Source organism: Rhincodon typus, chromosome 16 (assembly GCF_021869965.1).
Source record: "Rhincodon typus isolate 14 chromosome 16, sRhiTyp1.1, whole genome shotgun sequence".
Lineage (NCBI taxonomy): Eukaryota > Metazoa > Chordata > Chondrichthyes > Orectolobiformes > Rhincodontidae > Rhincodon > Rhincodon typus.
The window spans coordinates 13,327,826-13,346,756 of record NC_063347.1 but is presented as its reverse complement, the minus strand read 5'-3'; the positions used below and the strand labels follow the sequence as shown (position 1 = coordinate 13,346,756).

Genomic DNA, 18,931 nt, shown 5'->3' with positions numbered 1-18,931 from the left:
GAGGTATGGCCAAAAGCTGGAATAGATTTGAGCTTATTTAGAATTACATTTATTTAATATTGTCACTTGTACCTAGGTACAGTGAAAAGTGGATAATGTCACCACGTTGGATTACAGAATAAATTACTGAATAAATGGTATAAATGGTAAAATACTGAATAAATTAATATTAAATTGAAATTAGTAAAACTGAAACAGCTTCAAAAGTTCATCTTTCCCTCTCTGTAGACTTCACCCTCTCTGCTCCTCCAGCCGGTGCCACCCGGCATCGTCCCCAGGGTCTTGGCAATGTGCTCCTTTTCCACCACCATCAGCTTCATCGCTTCTGAGTTGGTCCCGCACCTCCTCCAATGCCGGACATCGAATGATGGGTCCTGGATCCGAGTCGACCGAGGGGTCCTGGCTCTGAATTGATCAATGGGGGTCCTGGTTCATTTTTCAATGCTGCCACCCAAGATCGAGTAGGGATGGAGATATCTGGGGCTCCGGCCTCCCGCAGGAGGATGTCATGAGAGGGCCCCAGGGCAACCAAAACAAAAAAAAAATGTTACCAAGCTGGAAAGACAAAGCTGAAGCCGTGTGGCTGCGGCAGAACCTGCCACATGAGCCATGCGCAGTCAAGACCTGTGTGCAGGAGCTAAATGTTGCCAACCCCTGCTGCCACCATCTTGGAAGAATATGGCATCGAGATAGAGGGTCAGCCTTGATCAAACAGAATGGCACAGCAGGCTGAAGGGCTGAATGGCCTACTCCTGCTCCTACTTTCTATGTTTAATCCAGTCCCACACAATGTCCACAGGCTGACAATTGTCTCCTCTTTCCACACTCTTTCTACTCAGCTCTAAAATGTTACTCCCTCAGGAGTACCCCCTAACAAAGTGAGACAGTTCAGGTGGTACATCTCCATCAGGGAGCCCCTCAGCAAAATTTCTCAGAGTCTTCTGCAAGTGTAGAAAAGATTCATGAGCTTGAAGTTCCTCTGCCCTCGAACCTGTTATGAACATGTATTGGAGAAGTTAGGACAGTTTTCCTTGGTAAAGAGAAGGCAGAGTGGAGATCTGAAGGAGATATTCAAATCATGAAGGGTCTGGACAGAGTAGACAGACTTTTCCCACTCATGAAAGGGTTAAAAAAAAAAACAATTTGAGAAAAAGCTTTTTCACACAGTGAGTGGTTAAGGCCTGAAATGCACAACCGGAGAATGTGTTGGGGTGGTTTCAATCAAGGCTTTGAAAAGAAGGTTAGACTTCTATCTGCAAAGGAAGAATATGCAGGGCTGTGGCGAGAAGTTGGGAGAATGGGACAAAGTAAATTGCTTGGTCGGACAGCTGGTACAGACACAGTGGACTGAAGGGTCTCCTCTGTGCTGTAACATTTCTGTCATTCTTGCATTTAAAGCTAATGGACTGTTTTTTTCCAGCTGTAACGTAACCAAGGAACTCAGAGAATATCATAATCTCCCACAGTTTTCCTTTTATTGCTGAAGCCACTGCTGGAAAAATGAATTAGACATGCATCTCAGAAACACATTCTTAAGTGTCTATGTATAGAACTGAATTCCTGAAAAGAGGCACAGATCACCCTACTTCATGCTTCTTGATGGAATATCTGGCATAACTGAACCGATTCTCAGTGCATTTTCTAACACCCCTCAGAATCCATTCTTCAGACCTCAAGCATTCAAACAGTACAGTGCACGTATTGTTGACACTTATAGGCTACGTGCATATTAGCCCGTCCACACCACTGACACCATTACGTCCGAGTCAACAGCACCTCTTTATGCTCAATCTACGTTCCAAGTGAAAGCTGTCTCTGATTCTACATAAACATGAAGTCTTGAAAATGTCTGAAATGCTGTTAGATTTATTTCATATTTTGTGTTTTGGACAAGGTGGGAAAAGATCATCTGCTGGCACAGGACTGTTGCAGATGGAAAATTAATTGGCTGCTGGAAATCTCAGTTCTACTGAGACGTTAAATAATACCATACATATAGCATCTTCCACTGTACACTCTTACAATTCTGGCTTCTTGGTCATCTTGGCTTCCTTCCTGCCCACCAATAGCATCCATATCGTCTGTTAGCAAGGCTCTCAGCTCAGAAATTCCCCACATTAACCCCACCAGCAACATAGTCTGTCTACATTCCTTTAAAATGCTTCTTAAAATCTAAATTTTGGATCACAATTTGGGTAGTGTGCTATTTGGCTCAATGCCATCTAATGACCCCTGGGTCGCTAAATGGTACTATACAAATGCAAGTTGTTGCTATGTTACAGTGAGAAACACCATACTTACCTTCTTAAATTTTACTGTCTCTGATTCACTAATTGCACCATCCTCTCCAATGACCTATAGCTTTTAGGGGAGACAATGGCCTGGTGGTACTATTGCTGGACTGTTAACTCCACATCATGTTAACCCAGAGACATAATGTTCTGGTGACCTGGTTTCGAATCCTGCCACAGCATACAGTGGAATTTCAATTCAATAAATATCTGGAATTAAGTGTCTAATGATGATCATGAATCCATTGTTGATTGTCAGGAAAGGCCCACCTGGTTCACTAATGTCCTTTAGGAAAGGAAACTGCCATCCTCACCTCGTCTGGCCGACATGTGACTCCAGACCCACAGCAATGTGGGTGACTCTTAACTGCTCTCTGGGCAATTAAGATGGGCATTAAATGCTGTTAGCCAGCAATGCTCTCATCTCATGAATGAATTATAAAAGAAAAGTTTCCAGATAAAATCATTTCATCAAAGACTGCAGAGAAGAAATGAGGACCAGAGAATATTGAGGTAGACATGAATAAGATAGTGTATGCTTTTCAACATGGTTTCACACTTAATAGCCTTTTCTCAACAAAGTCATAGAACTTCAGTAAACCAATCCATATATCTGTAGCTCTTGCGTTATGCCCCTACTTGTTCATTGTCATGAAGTGGCACACATTCTAAATGGCTAAATTCTAGATGATCATTTGCAATTGTGATCTATAACCTTAAGCAATTTAACAATGGGTTGAATATCAGTATTTTTGGACATTTCTGGCAATCATTCTATACTTACTTATTACTAGACTGTTAGAATATGGTTCTTTTTATTTGTTCTATAGCAGTTCTCTTCTCTCAGGAAGTGCACAAGATCTGTCCCTAGTTTACTGGACAGCTTGTATTTTCTCTCCTTGGAAGAAGCAGCTTGGTATCATTTAAAATGTCTCATCTTCTCCGACAGACGAGGATCCATTAGGCGAACAGACTAATGCCACAATCAGTGATAAAACATGCTGCTCCCACTAGGGTTTGATATATTTTTTACTCAGTACTCCATTCCTCCCGATTGTGATGGAGTAAAGATTCAGAACATTGCAAACTTTCAAAACTGAATTAACCATCTCTCTGCATCTTCTCTATCTTATACGGTTTTAAACTCTAACCAGCTGTCGTGTCATCACTAGTCTATGATTTACCTCATCTTTCTCATATTCCTTTCAGCTTTGAAGCTGTATTATACTACAAACCTTGACTTTTGGCCTTTGATCTGGCTTCTTGGTGTAAAAAGTTAAGTCACATCTAACAAAGCTACTCCGACAGTATTAGTGGTTCACCACAAGCATTTATGGAACTTGAGCTGTGAAGACTAGGTGTACTTAGTTTAGTAATTGTTTTGATTTTGTAATTATGAATACAAAGCAGCCTTTAAACCTGCCATCTCATTGTTACAGACATTACAACTCGATAAACTCCCAGAGATGGATTCTGAGCAGAAAGAGTTGGGGAGGATAGTTGATGCTCATCTTCAATTTCAGTCAGCCATGTTTCTATAAATACAAACAAACATACTTCTAGGCAGTTCTGAAGAAGGGTTCCGGACCTGAAACGTTTACTCTGATTTCTCTCCACAGATGCTGCTAGACCTGATGAGTTTTTCCTGCAATATCTGTTTTTGTTTCTGATTTCTGGTATCTGCAGTTTTTTTGGCTTTTTTATACTTCTAGACAAATTGTTTTGCCCTTGTTGGTTAGAAGTACATTAGAAAAACAGATACTTTCATTTGAGGAGAAAATGGAGACATGACTTGGTTCCTTTATACACTGAAATTTCAACCTTAATGGATAAATGAAGTTTGGCCTTGCTAAGCAGCTGGTTAATAGGCAATGCAAAGCATTTAAGGGGTGTAAAATTTTCACAGATCCTGGTGATGATGGATGCAGTGGGATCAGGAGAATGCCCAGTGACGATATTGTTTAATTTTAGATTTGTCGCGTGTGGCAGAGCCAGCATAAAGGAGATCAAGAACCTAAAAGGCCAAATTTCAATGGACAATCCAAGTTTATCTGGGTTCTCCCAGATATGGACTCCAAATGGTTGTGCAGACTGAAATGACTCCACGGAGACCGGTAGCCCATCACCAAGTCGTCCTATATTTACACAGGCACAGTACATGTATTCTGATCAGCCAACTCAGAGCCAGCTCCTAGAGTGAGGAGAATCCCCGAATTTCCTGTTTATATCTGTCAGCCAGGGCTCCCTGATTGGCGCTTTAATTTGGGCCAATCAGGGAACTCATATTCAATGAGATGCACCTGATCAATCTCGATCCAATCACTACACAGACAAAACAATGGCACCATTACAATACAACCTTCATCATTCACTACTGATGTGGAGAAGGGGTGTTTAAGCTGTGGCCCATGGACTATCTGTAACCCTCAACCTTTTGCAAGCTCCGAATATTGGCTTACACACTGGTGGACTTTGTGACTGTGATACACTGGGACATGAATTATTTGAAAGCATTGAGGAAAACCACTTCCACACAAAAAAGGGAGTGGAATAAAACAAAAGGGACATCACTCCAGTCTATCCAGGCATACTTCCTGATTGCCAATCAAAGAATGCTATAGATTGGGGCTGCACAGTGGCTCAGTGGTTAGCACTGCTGCCTCACAGTACCAGGGACCCGGGTTCAATTCCACCCTCGGGTGACTGTCTGTGTGGAGTTTGCACATTCTCCTTGTGTCTGTGCGGGTATCTTCCGAGTGCTCTGGTTTCCTCTCACAGTCCAAAGATGTACAGGTTAGGTAGGTTGGCTGGGCTAAATTGCCCATAGTGTATAGGGAAGGGTAGCTTAGGTGGGTTATAAGGGGATGGGTCTGGGTGGGATGCTCTGAGGTTTGGTGTGGACTTGTTGGGCCAAAGGGCCTGTTTCCACACTGTAGGGATTCTATATAAAAAAAAAAGTTCTATAAAAATAGATAGCGGTCTAAAAGTAGATAAAGCTATAACATTCTGGTTTGGCTGCAACTAGGATATTACATCTAGCACTGGTTGCAGATGATACAAAAATTGGTGGGTGGTAAATAGTGAGGAGGATAGGCTTAGATTACAGATGGTTCAGATAGACTGATCAGTGGCAAATGGAAATCAATCCAGATAAACATGAGGTGATGCTCTTGGGCAGCACAAACAAGTTAAGGGAATACATGATGAATGGTAGGGCCTTTGGAAGCACCAAGGATCGGAGGGACCTTGGTGTGCATGTACACCAGTCCCCTAAGGCATCAGGGCAGGTGGTTACGGCAGCTTATGGTATACTACGTAAGCCTTTATAAATCGAGTCATAGAGTTTAAGAGCAGTATGGTTACACTGGAACTGTATAAAACGTTCATTAAGCCACAGCTTAGAGTATTGTGTGTAGTTCTGGAATCCACATTATAGGAGCGATGTGATAGCACTGGCAAGGGTAGAGAGGAGGTCTACGAAGATGTTGCCTGGGCTGGAGAGTTTCAGTTATGAAAATAACTTAGATGGGCTGGAGTTGTTCTCCTCGAAGCAGAGGAGATTGAGCAGGAACATGATTGAATTATAAAATTATGAGGGGCAGAGACAGGGTAAATTGGAAGGAACTTTTCCTTTGATAGAGAGATCAATAAGTAGGGGCAAATATTTAAGACAATGGGCAAAAAGTTTAGAGATGTGAGGAAAGACCATTTCACCCAGAGGGTGGTGGGAGTCTGGAACTCACTGCCTATTAGAATGGTGGAGGCAAAAACTCTCATGACATTGAAGAAGTATTTAGATGTGTACTTGTGATGCCAAAGGATACAAAGTAATGGGCCAAAGGACCTTTTCCTGTGTTGCAGACCTCCATGACTCTATGACACTACATATTAGGAAGATTGGGATGGTCATTAAGAGGATGTAGATAATATTTATCAGAATGTTTCCAGGAATGGGAAATTTTAGCTCCAGGATAAGGTGGGACTGTTATCCTTACAACAAAGGAGATTTAGAAGAGATTTAATCGGGGTGTGCAAGACAGGTTTAGATAAAAAAGCTGTCCCTATTAGCAGATGGTGCAAGGCCTAGTTTTTTTTTAAAATAAATCACAGGATGTGGGCGTCACTGTCTAGGCCAGCATTTACAGCTCATCCCTAATTGAGAGTCAGGAATCAACCACATTGCAATGAGTCTAAAGTTACATACAGGCCAGACCAGGTAAATACAATGGTTTCCTTCCCCAAAGGACATTAGTGGACCAGATGGCTTTTCCCAAAATTGGTAACAGTTTCATGGTCATTAAATTCTTAATTCCGATTTTTACTGGTCGAATTCCATGGCGAGATTCCAACCCAAGTCTCCATATCACTACCTGGATGGCTGGATTAGTAGTGTAGCAATAATACCATTAGGCCATCCCCTCCCTGAGGATGCATAAGTTTAAGATTCTAGGAGATGCAAGGAAAAATGTTTCATACAGTGAACGGTAAAGGCCTGGAACTTCCTGCTTATTAAAATAGTGGAAGTACAGAAGTTCTAAATGGCCTCCTTCCATGGCATAGAATGATTTTATGACCTGGTTGCTCTCTTGACGGTGGATACTGCGTGCCCAAAGTGTGGAAATAGAGAGAAAGGTGACCAAATGAAACGTATAAAAGCTGTACTTACAGGAAGAGGACAATGCCTGTGTTGGCCATCGCATATGCCAGGCCCAGGATACCGCTGCCCATGATGGCATTGCTCAGGTTGAATACTGACATTCCAAATGAGGTTTTCCCTTCAAACTGTAATAAGAAAGAAAATATTAAACACCAAAAATCAAGGAAGATAAAAAAAAATTTGTTGATTAATTCTCAGAATTGCCAACCATTCACTTGAGGGCCTAAGTTCTGCTCTGATCCAGTTGACTAAATTTAGCACGTTCCCCAGTGGAGGAGGAACAATGTTTTCTTCACAAATATCCAAACAACTCACATCTGTGAAACGGGTAGGTTTCTTCTCAGTGTCTGAATGAGGCAGGAATTCATCGCACTCGGCTGAGTTTCCTTCATTATCTTCGTACCTATGGGTTGGATGGAGAGAAACGAGACTGAAATGTGCATAAATGTCAAGGTGTGGAGGTGCAGGTCTTGGACTGGGATGGACAAGTTCAGAAATCATATGACACAGGTTATAGTCTACCAGGTTTATTTGAAATCACAAGCTTTCGGAGTGCTGCTCGTTCCACTTCGACTGATGAAGAAGCAACGCTCTGAAAGCTTGTGATTTCAAATAAACCTGTTGGACAATAAACTGGTGTCATGTGACTTCTGACTTCACAAATGTTAAGTATGTGCAATTACTATTTAATCATAACTTTACCTCACCTCTCAATGTTATGGAGGGTCTATCTGACACTTGAGTTCAAAGAGTAGAAAGGGAAATAAATCAAACCAGAGATTTACTTATGGCAATTCTTTTCCTTCATTGAAGAGATGTGAGCCTAGTTGGGTGGGCTTGTGTTTATTGTTCATTCTTAGTTGCCCTGGAGAAAGTGATGGTGAGCACAACCTATGATATTCTTTTTTGCTCTGAAAAGTACAAGTGCAAGGAAAACGAAGGCCCTCGCTAGTGTTCTGGGAACATGAGTTCAAATCCCATTATGGCAGCTGGTGAAAGGTAAAATTCATCTAAGTATTGGTGTCATAAAGCTACCTTTGATGATTGTAAATGCCCGAGTGGCTCCCTAATGTCCTTTAGGAAGGATAATAAACTATCCTTACCTGGTCTGGCCTATATGTGACTTCAGACCAAGAGCAATATGACTGACTCTTAGATCACATGGTCTCTCTGAATGGTGGAACAATTCAAGGGGCAGAATGGCCTACTCCTGTTGGTAAATTAACAGAAGGGGCAGGAAGAGAACCTTAAGTATCCGTTATGTAGGATAGGAAGTCACAAAAACATATTAGGGATTCCTATGCCAGTACCCAACTGTGCAATTTGAGAGGCAATATATTTTGAGTGAGGGCTGAGAGTATTTGAATTGTGAGAAACAAAATTAATAGCTCTCCAGAACTGAAAACTCGAATGTCATCCAATTTCTTTCCCATGCCTTCGTGTGTTGCTCATTTCTTGGAGAGGGAGGACTGTCCCAACAACTGAAAGATTCAATGTCAAATGAAGAGGAACAGAAACAACTCCTTTTAAAAGTGAGTTTGTGAAGATGCGACAAACATGCTTTTTTCTGAGGGAACGGGAATAAATGCTCGTGTAAGGAACTTAAAAATAGAACCACAAAATCCATTGATATGCTAATTAAAGCTCAGCCTCATTTATTGCGTTAATAATACCTTCCAAAATAAATACACCAAAGGATTTTCTGGAGGCAAATCAACAAAAATGTGATTTTCTGGAAGGAAATGGAAATGTCTGGTACGTTCCACCGTTGCTTGATGCTTTCAGAACTGAGCCAGGGGAATTCACTTGTTCCCAAAGCAACAGATTCTAATGAAAGAAATCCTCAAAACCCAGTGGAGCAGAGATATTTGTAGTTAAGTGATCTCACTGACAGATTGTAGTATAATGACAAGGCCTACACATATCAGAGGCTCGCTGCGGCTTAGCAGTACACTGAGGACTCTAAAACAGGCAGTCCAATTGCTGCTCATTTCTTACTCATCTGAGAAATATATCCCAGTGTTTAAACAGTAAGAATAACTCTGGGTAGAGAATGGGTGGGGAGTGGGTAGAATGCCCCTTCTGTTCCTCTTGGTGGCCCACATGCTTCAATTGTAGCCACCACTGTCACTCATCGGCTCAAGGCTGGCACGAAGTCGGGCAGCTTGCAGCCACACTTAGGTGACAGGCATTAGGTCAGTGCTGTAGGAGAGTTAGATCATCCCAAGGAGACAAGGCAGGGAACAGAGCCCAGGGTAACAATGCTATATGGTCCTTCTTTGGAGTGCAGAGATGAACTCCTACTCCGGAGATAATTGATTGTATTCACCGCATCCTCTTTGAGCTATGTCCCTTCTATCAGGGTTCCAATTGACAGGAAACAGTAATGAGGCTTCCTGCTGATTCAGGCAACCACTGATGATGGCTAGTGGATGATCCCAGTAAACACTGCGGCAGAGCAAAAATGGAAAGTGAATAGTGCATAGCAATCTTAATCTCAGAGCCCATTTGTTTTTGCTACTTGGGTTAAGTTATAATCAGGTCAAAATTACTGAGTTTAAAAAAAATACCTGTGTTGGCTGCACACCATGTTTGATAGAACTTTCAAGGATGTAGCCAGTTGAGTTGAGAAGTGGATGTAGTATATTTGGAAGGTTCATACATTAGAATAGCACGTACAATTTAAGCACACAGGACTGAGGGTAGGGTACTGACATGGACAGAGAACTAGTTGGCAAACAGGAAACAAGGAGTAGGAATAGTTAGGTCTTTTTCCAAGTGCAGGCAGTGACCAGTAGAGTACCACAGGGAGCAGTGCTTGGATGCCAGCTATTCACAAGATGTAATTACATGTATATAATACAGTATATTAATGACTTAGATGAGGGAACTGAAATGTAAGTCTAAATGTAATGTCTCCAACTTTCCATATGACACAAAGTTTGGGGGAATGGTAAGCTGTGAGGGGGAAGCAGATCTGAAGAAGGCTATGAAGAGAACACAGCAGCAGTTTCCCAGTCTGATTCCTGGGATGGCAGAACTGATGAATGAAAAAGGATTGGATCAGTAGGAAACCTATTTACTGGAGTTTATAAAATTAAGTGGATCTCATAGACATTTATAACATTCAACAGGACTAAACAGGGTAAATGCAGGAAGAATGTTCTCAATGACCTGGGAGTCCAGAACAACGGGTCATAGTGTAGTCCTCATTTAGGACTGAGATCAGAAGAAATTCTTGACCAAGAGAGTGGTGAGCCTATGGAATTCTCTGCCACAGAAAATGGTTGACACCAAAACACGAATGTTTTCAAGAAAGAGTCAGATTTGTTCTTAGGATCAAAGGGTGTGGGGAGAAAGCAGGAACAGGGTATTGAGTTGGATGATCAACCATGATCATATTGAATGGTGGAGCAGGCTTGTTGAGCTGAATGGTCAACTCCTGCTCCTGTTATCTATCATTCATCCTCAGGGTTTCGGCGCTGGCATTACAACATGAAGTACCTTTGTTCAGCTTAGACTGCCAGCACCAATGTGTACCTCTTTCAACTGAAAGAGTAACGAGGGGGAAGTGCAGCGAGGGAGTCATTTCACAATGTCTCTGCTCTCTGGATGGCTTGGTGTGGGACCGGAGTAGCCTCCGTAGTTGCTCACCTTCCATTTGATTGGAAGCAAGCTCAATTCTCAGCCAAGCATGCTGCTTGACGTGGTGAGAGCCAGAGAAAACAATGAGTACAATAGATACAGTAGATGGAATAACTTCTAATTATTTGGGCAACAAGACCATCATGTTGGTATGACAACCATGCATATGTCTCATCACCAGCAATAAGAATGTCTAGAACCTGTTGTAAAATAACAGATCTATTCAAGCAAATGTTCAGTTGACTTCACATACCTGTCCTCCTCATGTTGCATTTTGATTGGTACAGTCAGATCTTCTACATGATTGCCATTTGGAATAATCTCCACCATTTCAGCCTCTTTGGCCACCTGAACACACTCCATGCTCCCTTACTTGTTGTCTGGACACAGGTGAAAATTACCTCTCCTGCAAAAATACAAAAAGCATTAAAACATTTTAAGAAAAAATATATTGTCAAACACAGCCTTTACTTATCAAAAAAAATGAAAGAACTGTGGATGCTGTAAATCAGGAACAAAAACAAAGTTGCTGGAAAAGCGCAGCAGGTCTGGCAACATCTGTGAAGGAAAAAACAGAGTTAACGTTTCTGAGAAAGGGTCACCAGACCCGATATGTTAACTCTGTATTCTCCTTCACAGATGCTGCCACACCTGCTGAGCTTTTCCAGCAACTTTATTTTTGTTACAGCCTTTACTTATCATTGATGGGCCAAATCTTGCTCTCAGTAGCAAAACAAGTGGTACCAGCTATACTTTTACACTTTTTACCCACTGTTGTTTCACACAGAAACTTTCAAAAGCCATTTCTATGCAGCACCTTCCATACAGTACCAGAGACCCATGTGTCAGGGCATCTATCACCTTGGCTAAGATAACAAGGTGTAGAGCTGGATGAACACAGCAGGCCAAGCAGCATCAGAGGAGCAGGAAGGCTGACGTTTCGGGCCTCGACCCTTCTTCGGAAAGCTTTCTGAAGAAGGGTCTAGGTCCGAAACGTCAGCCTTCCTGCTCCTCTGATGCTGTTTGGCCTGCTGAGTTCATCCAGCTCTACACCTTGTTATCTCAGATTCTCCAGCATCTGCAGTTCCTACTATCTCTATCACCTTGGCTGATCGTTTTAAAGGACTATTACTCAGCAGCTCAGAGTCTGAATCTGGAAGTACTAACTAAAAGTGAACGAAATGTCAGATCAGGTGCAGGGGGCAAAATAAAGAGAGGGAAACAAAAATGGGTTTAGATACAACAGAAATAAGATGGACAGAAAGAAAAAGTTTCTGCTTTGTTTCGATTATTTAAAACTTCAAGAAGAATTACAGTACCAAAGGACAAGTCCTCAAACTTTTAAACGTTTGAGTTAAAAGTTGTTTGCTCAAGATTAAACATGCCACACCGTTATAAAAATTCCTTACACTGGAACGGTCAAACACTAACTCTTTTGGCCAATTTAGTGGATATCTATCACATAAGTAAAGCACCTTGATGCTGTTCCATATGTTTCAATGTAATTTTTTGATCAGATACCAGCATAATGAAGATTCTGAAGAGCCGGAAACTCAGGCAGTAACTTCCTGAATTCCATGTTAAACTGCACACTCGCAATCTCCAAAAGTTGCGATCCAATTCAGATTTTAATAGCAATAAGCACTTAAACCTTAAAATTTTAAAAACCCAGCTATTACTTTCTCAACCTTCTCAGGCTCCCTATAAGACCACAAGGTGAAGGAGCAGAAGTAGGCCATTCAGTCCATTGAGTCCACTCTGCCATTCAATGAAATCATGATTGATCTGGTAGTCCTCGATTCCGCTTTTCAGATTTTTCCCTATAACCCTTGATTCCCTTACTGATTAAAAATCTGTCTGTCTATCTCTGCAACGAGTATAATGATCCAGCTTCTACAGTCATCTACAGTAAAGAATGCCGCAGATTCACTACTCTCTGATAGAAGAAATTCCTCCTCATCTCAACTCCTCTAGCATGGGGGAATGGGGGGGAAATATGTTACTGGTTGAGAGTCTTCAACTGTAATTGGGTGATCCCTTGCTCTGAGATTATCCTCTCCGGTCCTAGACACTCCCACAGGGGAAACAACCTTTCTGCATCTACCCTGTCAAGCCCCCTAAGAACCTTGTATGTTTCGATTATTCTTCTGATTCTTCTCATATATCTCTCATTCTTCAATAAGTACTGAACTAAACTACTCAACCTCCCCTCATAAGGGCATCACTCCATAGCCAGGATTAACCTAAAGAACCTTCTCTAGACTTCCTCCAGTGTATATCTTTCCTTAGATAAAAGGACCAAAACTGTTCACAGTATTCTTGGTGTGACCTAACCAATGCCTTGTATTGATCCAACCAATGTCTATTTTAATATTGAAATAAAGTTCAATATTCTATTTACCATACCAATCCCTTGCTGAACTTGTATGCTTTTTGTTATTTATGCACGAGGACTCCCAAATTCTTCTGTGTTGAAGATTTCTGCAGTTTTTCCCATTTAAATAATACTCAGCCCTCCTATTGTTAAAGTGCATAATTTCAGATTTCCTATATATTACATCTGCCAAGTATTTTTCCCACTCACGTAATCTGTCAATAACGCTCTGTAGACTTTTAGTGTCATCTTCACAACTTGTCTTCCCAACTATTTTTGTATCATACACAAAGTTGGTTGAGATACATTCACACACCTCATCCAATTCATTAATATAAATTGTAAATAACTGTGGCCCCAGCAGTGATGCCTGTGGCACTCCATTAGTTACAGGTTGCCATCATGAAAATGCAACCCTTACCCAAGTCTCTTTCTTCTGTTAATTTGCTAATCCTCAATCTATGCTAATATATTACCCCCAACACCATGGGCTTTTACCTTCATATGTCGTATACTATTTCCATTCACGATTGGGATAAAAATTAATGACAAATAAACTGATAGAGTAGTTTCAAACAGAGCTTGACTTCTAGAAGGGGGCAATGGGGGAGGGAAATGCTATTGTCCGAGTTTGAAGCTATTTAGATTCCACATAATACTATCAAGAGTGCAATCAACTGGCAGGATTCAATGGACTTGGTCCAGATCGGTGACCACCCCCTACTGCTATTGGCTGAGTGTCCGCATCACTGCGATACTGCTTAAACTCTAAAATTATCTCTGACTGAACATTCCCAAATGATAGAAAGATGAGAAAGGGAACAAAGTCATTCAATAAGACCATGGCTGACATGACAAGCCTCAATACCATTTTCCTGCCTTTTCCTCTTGTTTCCCTGATTCCCTTACTGCTTAAAAATCTCAGCCTCAAATTAACAATACAGCCTTCTACAGGATAGTTAGATAGATTGACAGGTAGACAGACAGACAAGTATTAACAGGTGAACCTTGAAAATTAGACAGGAGAAGCTGAAATCAAACATGAGGTGAGTAAATGTGACTCTGAATATTTGTTCTTTTGGAGGACAAATGAGGAGATAGGCTCTAACGTTGGCTGGGCATGTGCTTATCTATCCAATGAGTACTAGGCCAGCTCAAGTCATTCCTGTTGGAGATCAGAGCATCTGCATTTTTAAAGTGTGGGATTTCACTGACTTTGAGACCAGAAACTTTGAGCATATGTCGATAATTTCGCAGAATATATGACTGGCACGTGAAGCACCCTAGCTGCAATACAAAAACTGTCCCTAAATTGCTGAATACTGGATATCTGAGTTGTTTGCAAATAATGTCACCTGGCAGCAAATAAAACAAGGTTCTTCATCTCTCTTTCCCTGAACCCAAACAAAATCCTTTAACAGAATACACTGTCTCTTTCATAAACTACAGTGGAGTTGCTCGATAATATCAATTATGTGTCTGAGCTTGGTCAAGAGAGGTTGGTCAGTAGCATGGGGGGGAAATATGTTACTGGGTGAGAGTCCTCTGTCTTCAACTGTATTCTAACCAATGTCTGCTTTGCCATTGAGCAAAGATCTTCACGGACTCCAACATGTGTTGAGATATGGTCAATTCGGAATTGCTGCTCTTTGTAACAAGCTGGTATATCACTTTTCTATGATAGCAAGAGGGTCTTATACTGCACAAAGCTTGGATCTGTGTACTGGAGGCAATTTCTCAGTTCAAGAAGATTAAACCACCATTCCTACTAAATCAACCAAGTGTTTTCAGCTGCAGTCCCTCTCTACTTCATACAAGGATTTAGATTGAGAGAGGGTAGCAATCCCTAGGGTTTCACTGTTGTACTTATGCGCCAGGAATTGCTATGATTCCAGCTCGCGTTAATAATAATTGCCACTACACTGAGCGAAACTTGGCTGGATAGGCGATAAGCTTTACTTTTGCAATTTGTTTACCATGGTGGTCAGTTACTGACAATTCGCAAAGGCTATCAACGTAGTGCTAACAAAGGAAGATCAAAGTTTATTACACTCAAAAGGAAAAGAAACATGAATTTTGTTGCATTGTCCAAAAATTACTGAAGCAAAGATTCGAGCTTTTTAACCTCAAGAACAATCTTAGAGATACTCAAACATCACAGAAGGGTTACCGTGTTTCCACTTTTAAAATTACTTGTTCAGTATATATCACTGTAATTGGTTTCTTTTTGGCAAATCTATGGTCACTCATGCTATTTCTTTGGTTAATGCCTCTTCTGGTGATCCATAAACAATTTGATATTACAGCTCACTTATGTTTCAATACTATTTCCTTAAACTTCTCTTCCTCAGCCTTCTTTTTCAGGGGCTTTTCTCTTACAGACATTAAGCCGGTAAAGACATATTTTCTTCTGCCCTGACTGTTTTGCAGACTGCTAAACTGCACTTTTACTGTTATAGGCCTTTTTCTCTCTGAATGACATGTTTCTGTCTCTGAAAGAAACCTGCACATTCCTTGAACTTCTAGATGGTTCTCCTTGTCTCCCTGTGTCATAAGGCACCTTGTAGTTCATTTCTCTCTCTTCTATCTAAGCACTGAACTATTCACCTTAATAGTTTTTTACAAGCCTCATTTAAAAGCATGTAAACACATTTCCAGAAGCCAAGTTTCCAAAGAATATTAATATATCCTAAACCTTCATATAAACAATATAGAAGAAAATATGGGGGCAATGATAAATAAGTTTGTGTTTGGCATAAAGAGTTTCTGGATTATTGACAGTGAGGAAAGGTTTTAGGTAACAGGAAGATATAGATGGATTGTTTAGTTGGGCAGACCAATGGCAGGTGGAATTTAATCTTGATAAATGTGAGGTGATGCACCTTGGAAGAAGTAACAAGACGAGGGAGTACTCAATGAATGGCAGGACACAAAGTTCAGAAAAATATAGTGACATGACGTGCTTATCTACAGATCCCTGAAGGTGGAAAGATAGGTTATTGAATAGTTCTATTTACATTTCATTTCATTCCATTCCACTCAAAACTCACCACAAAGCATAAAGAATGATAAATGGCTGGAAGTTCATTATGAGACTGTAAGAGTCAGCAAAGCCTGAAAACATAGTAAGTTAAATTTTATTCACTCGTGGGATGTGGGCATCTCTGGCTAACCAGCATTTATTGTCTGTCCCTAGCTGCCCTTGAGAAAGTGGTGGTGAGCTGCTTTCTTGAATCTCTGCAGTCCAAGTTGAATATGTGCTATTGTATGGTTTCATCATAAAACAACATTGTTCTCACAGATTTACAATAGTGCCATTTTGGAAAAGGCGGTAAATCAAGAGTTGGTGCCACAGACTGTTAACATGCAATTCCAAACAAGTTCTGAGGCAAGGTAAACATTGACCAATTAACAGCTGTGTTACAAAAGCAAAATACTGCAAATGCTGGAAATCCGAAAAAGAATAAAAACAAATGATGCTGGAAATACTCAGTGGGGTCAGCAGCATCTGTGGAGAGGAATAAAGTTAACATTTCAGCTTGATGACCTTTCATTTGAACTGGGAAAGGATAAAGATGTAGCAGGTTTCACGCAAGGGGAACTCAACGCTAACTCAAGGAGCAGCACACACATCCAATGACGAGGTCAAGAGTCACACAACATCAGGTTATAGTCCGACAAGTTTATTTGAAATCACAAGTTTTTGGAGCATTGCTCCTTTGTCAGCGATCCAAAAGCTTCTTATTTCAGATAAACCTGATGGAATATAACCTGATGTCATGTGACTTCTGATGTTGTCCACCCCAGTCCAACACTGGCACCTCCACATCTTGGCATCCATTGATGAGGCATTTTATAGCTTTCCAGACTTCCCATTTTGTTTCTTTTTACTGGTTTCCTTTTTTTTCTTCTTTGGATAGCATTTGTTCATGGTTCTGCCATTCATGCCTCCTTCAGACATATCTTTTGTTTCTCTACATGTCTCACTGCCACCTCCTTTAGCCCTACATCTTCTTTTGTCATTCAATCTCTCCTGCCTTTCGCCCTATCACAGGTCTTCTTCATCAACTCAGCAGCTCCTGCCACAGACAGTGGTGAAAGTTTAGTCATTACGTAAGTTTAGGAAAGAGATTGATGGCTTTTTTGTTTCTAATGGAATCATGGGATATGGGGATAACATGGGAATAAAGCAATGAGCTGAATGATCAGCCATGATCTAGACTGGCAAAGTAGGTTTGAGGGGCTGAATGGCCTAATCCTGCCCCATGTTCCATTTTCAACCTTATCTCCCACTTTTCCAGAATTTCTTGGATCAAATACAGCACATTACAATAGGCACATTATTAAGATCGCCAATAATTGTGCTCTCCATCTATCCACTGTGAGGTGTCAGCGAGTAACTTGGTATGAACTCATTTTCCATTTCCCAACTCAAATTTTGAACCATCTGGCCCTGCCTCCACAGCTTTGTTATTGACACCTTAACATTCAATAAAACCAACTGTTGAAGTATCAACTATGCCACCATTGTCAACCTGTGGTTTTTAATTCCCTCATGTGGTCATAGAGTCATACAGCACAGAAACAGACCCCTCGATCCAACCAGTCCGAACCAAATATAATCCCAAACTAAACTAGTCACACCTGCCTGCTCCTGGCCCATATCCCTCCAAACCTTTCCTATTCAAGTACTTATCCAAATGTCTTTTAAACGTTGTAATTTTACCCACATCAATCACTTCCTCAGGAAGTTCATTACACATATGAATCAGCCTCTGTGTAAAAAATTTGCTCCTCAAGTCTTTTTTAAATCTGTCTCCTCTCACATTAAAAATGTGCCTCCCAGTCTTGAAATCCCCCATCTTCTGGAACAGACATCTACCATTAACCCTATCTATACCCGTCACAATTTTATAAACTTCTATACGGTCACCTCTCAACTTCCTACACTCCAATGAAAAAGGTCCCAGCCTATTCAGCGTTTCTTTATAACTCAAGCCTTCCATATCCAGAAATGAAGGCATTGCTGTAACTGGCATCAGAATGGGGATGTTGGAAAATGAGTTAATGAAAGATTAAATGTAAATGCGCTACCAACAGGTTGAATTTGTGAAGCTTGCTATCATTCCACAGCAAAATAATTAACAAAATACTTTAGGTCAAAGTTGCTTTCACTCAACAATGGTTTTTGTTACATTCCTGTGGTTAATTTATGGATGTTGTGTTTGAGAATATAAATCATGAAGTTGTTCAAACATGGTGAGACGGAGGAGTGGGAGAACTGCAGTTCCATTGACAATGAGTTCCTGATCTCAGCAATGCTATCACAGGGAGTAACAAGTCATGACCCTGATTGTGTGATCCATTGCTATGGGGCATGTGTATTTCACTCCCTCTCCAATGCATACTCCCAAATATTAGCCAAGGGTTGATTTCAAAGCTCTCATGTGATCATTGGCTTCAGAAGATGTTTAGAACTTACCTACACCTTTCTTTCCATTTTATAGCCTCAGAAACATGAAATAAAGACAAGATATTTAAGCTGTTCCCTTAAACTATTACTCTATGTGTAGCCATCAATTAGATGATTATTCAGTCAAAGATGATGCAAAAGAGTAATGGAAGTAGCGCATAATGTTGACAAAAAGAATACGAAACCTGAGGATTATGAAGAAGTTAGAATTCAACAAGAGATGACTGAGAAATTCGTAAAGAGCAAGAGAAGAAAGTATCAGAGTAACCTACATAGAGACAGTAAGAACTGCCGATGCTGGAGTCAGAGATAACACAGTGTGGAGCTGGAGGAGCACAGCAGGCCAGGCAGCATCAGAGGAGCAGGAAAGTTGACATTTCGGGTCGGCACCCTTCTTCAGAAATAGAGGGGGGAAGGGAGCTCAGCACCACCCCCCCCCCCCCCTTTCTGAAGTAGGGTCCCGACCCGAAACGTCAACTTTCCTGCTCCTC

General features: G+C 41.0%; 1 protein-coding gene across 1 annotated transcript in view; it reads right to left on the bottom strand.

Moving 5' to 3' along the window:
- Window positions 1-18,931, bottom strand: part of slc38a3b (solute carrier family 38 member 3b) — a 132,753-nt gene that overhangs the window by 85,764 nt on the left and 28,058 nt on the right. Inside the window, exons 2-4 of the mRNA XM_020528267.2 lie at window positions 10,847-10,999; window positions 7,264-7,351; window positions 6,958-7,073 (exon numbers count right to left, since the gene is read on the bottom strand). Of these exons, the coding sequence (XP_020383856.1) occupies window positions 6,958-7,073; window positions 7,264-7,351; window positions 10,847-10,956 (314 nt within the window). The 5' untranslated portion in view covers window positions 10,957-10,999. The remainder of the gene's footprint in view (window positions 1-6,957; window positions 7,074-7,263; window positions 7,352-10,846; window positions 11,000-18,931) is intronic.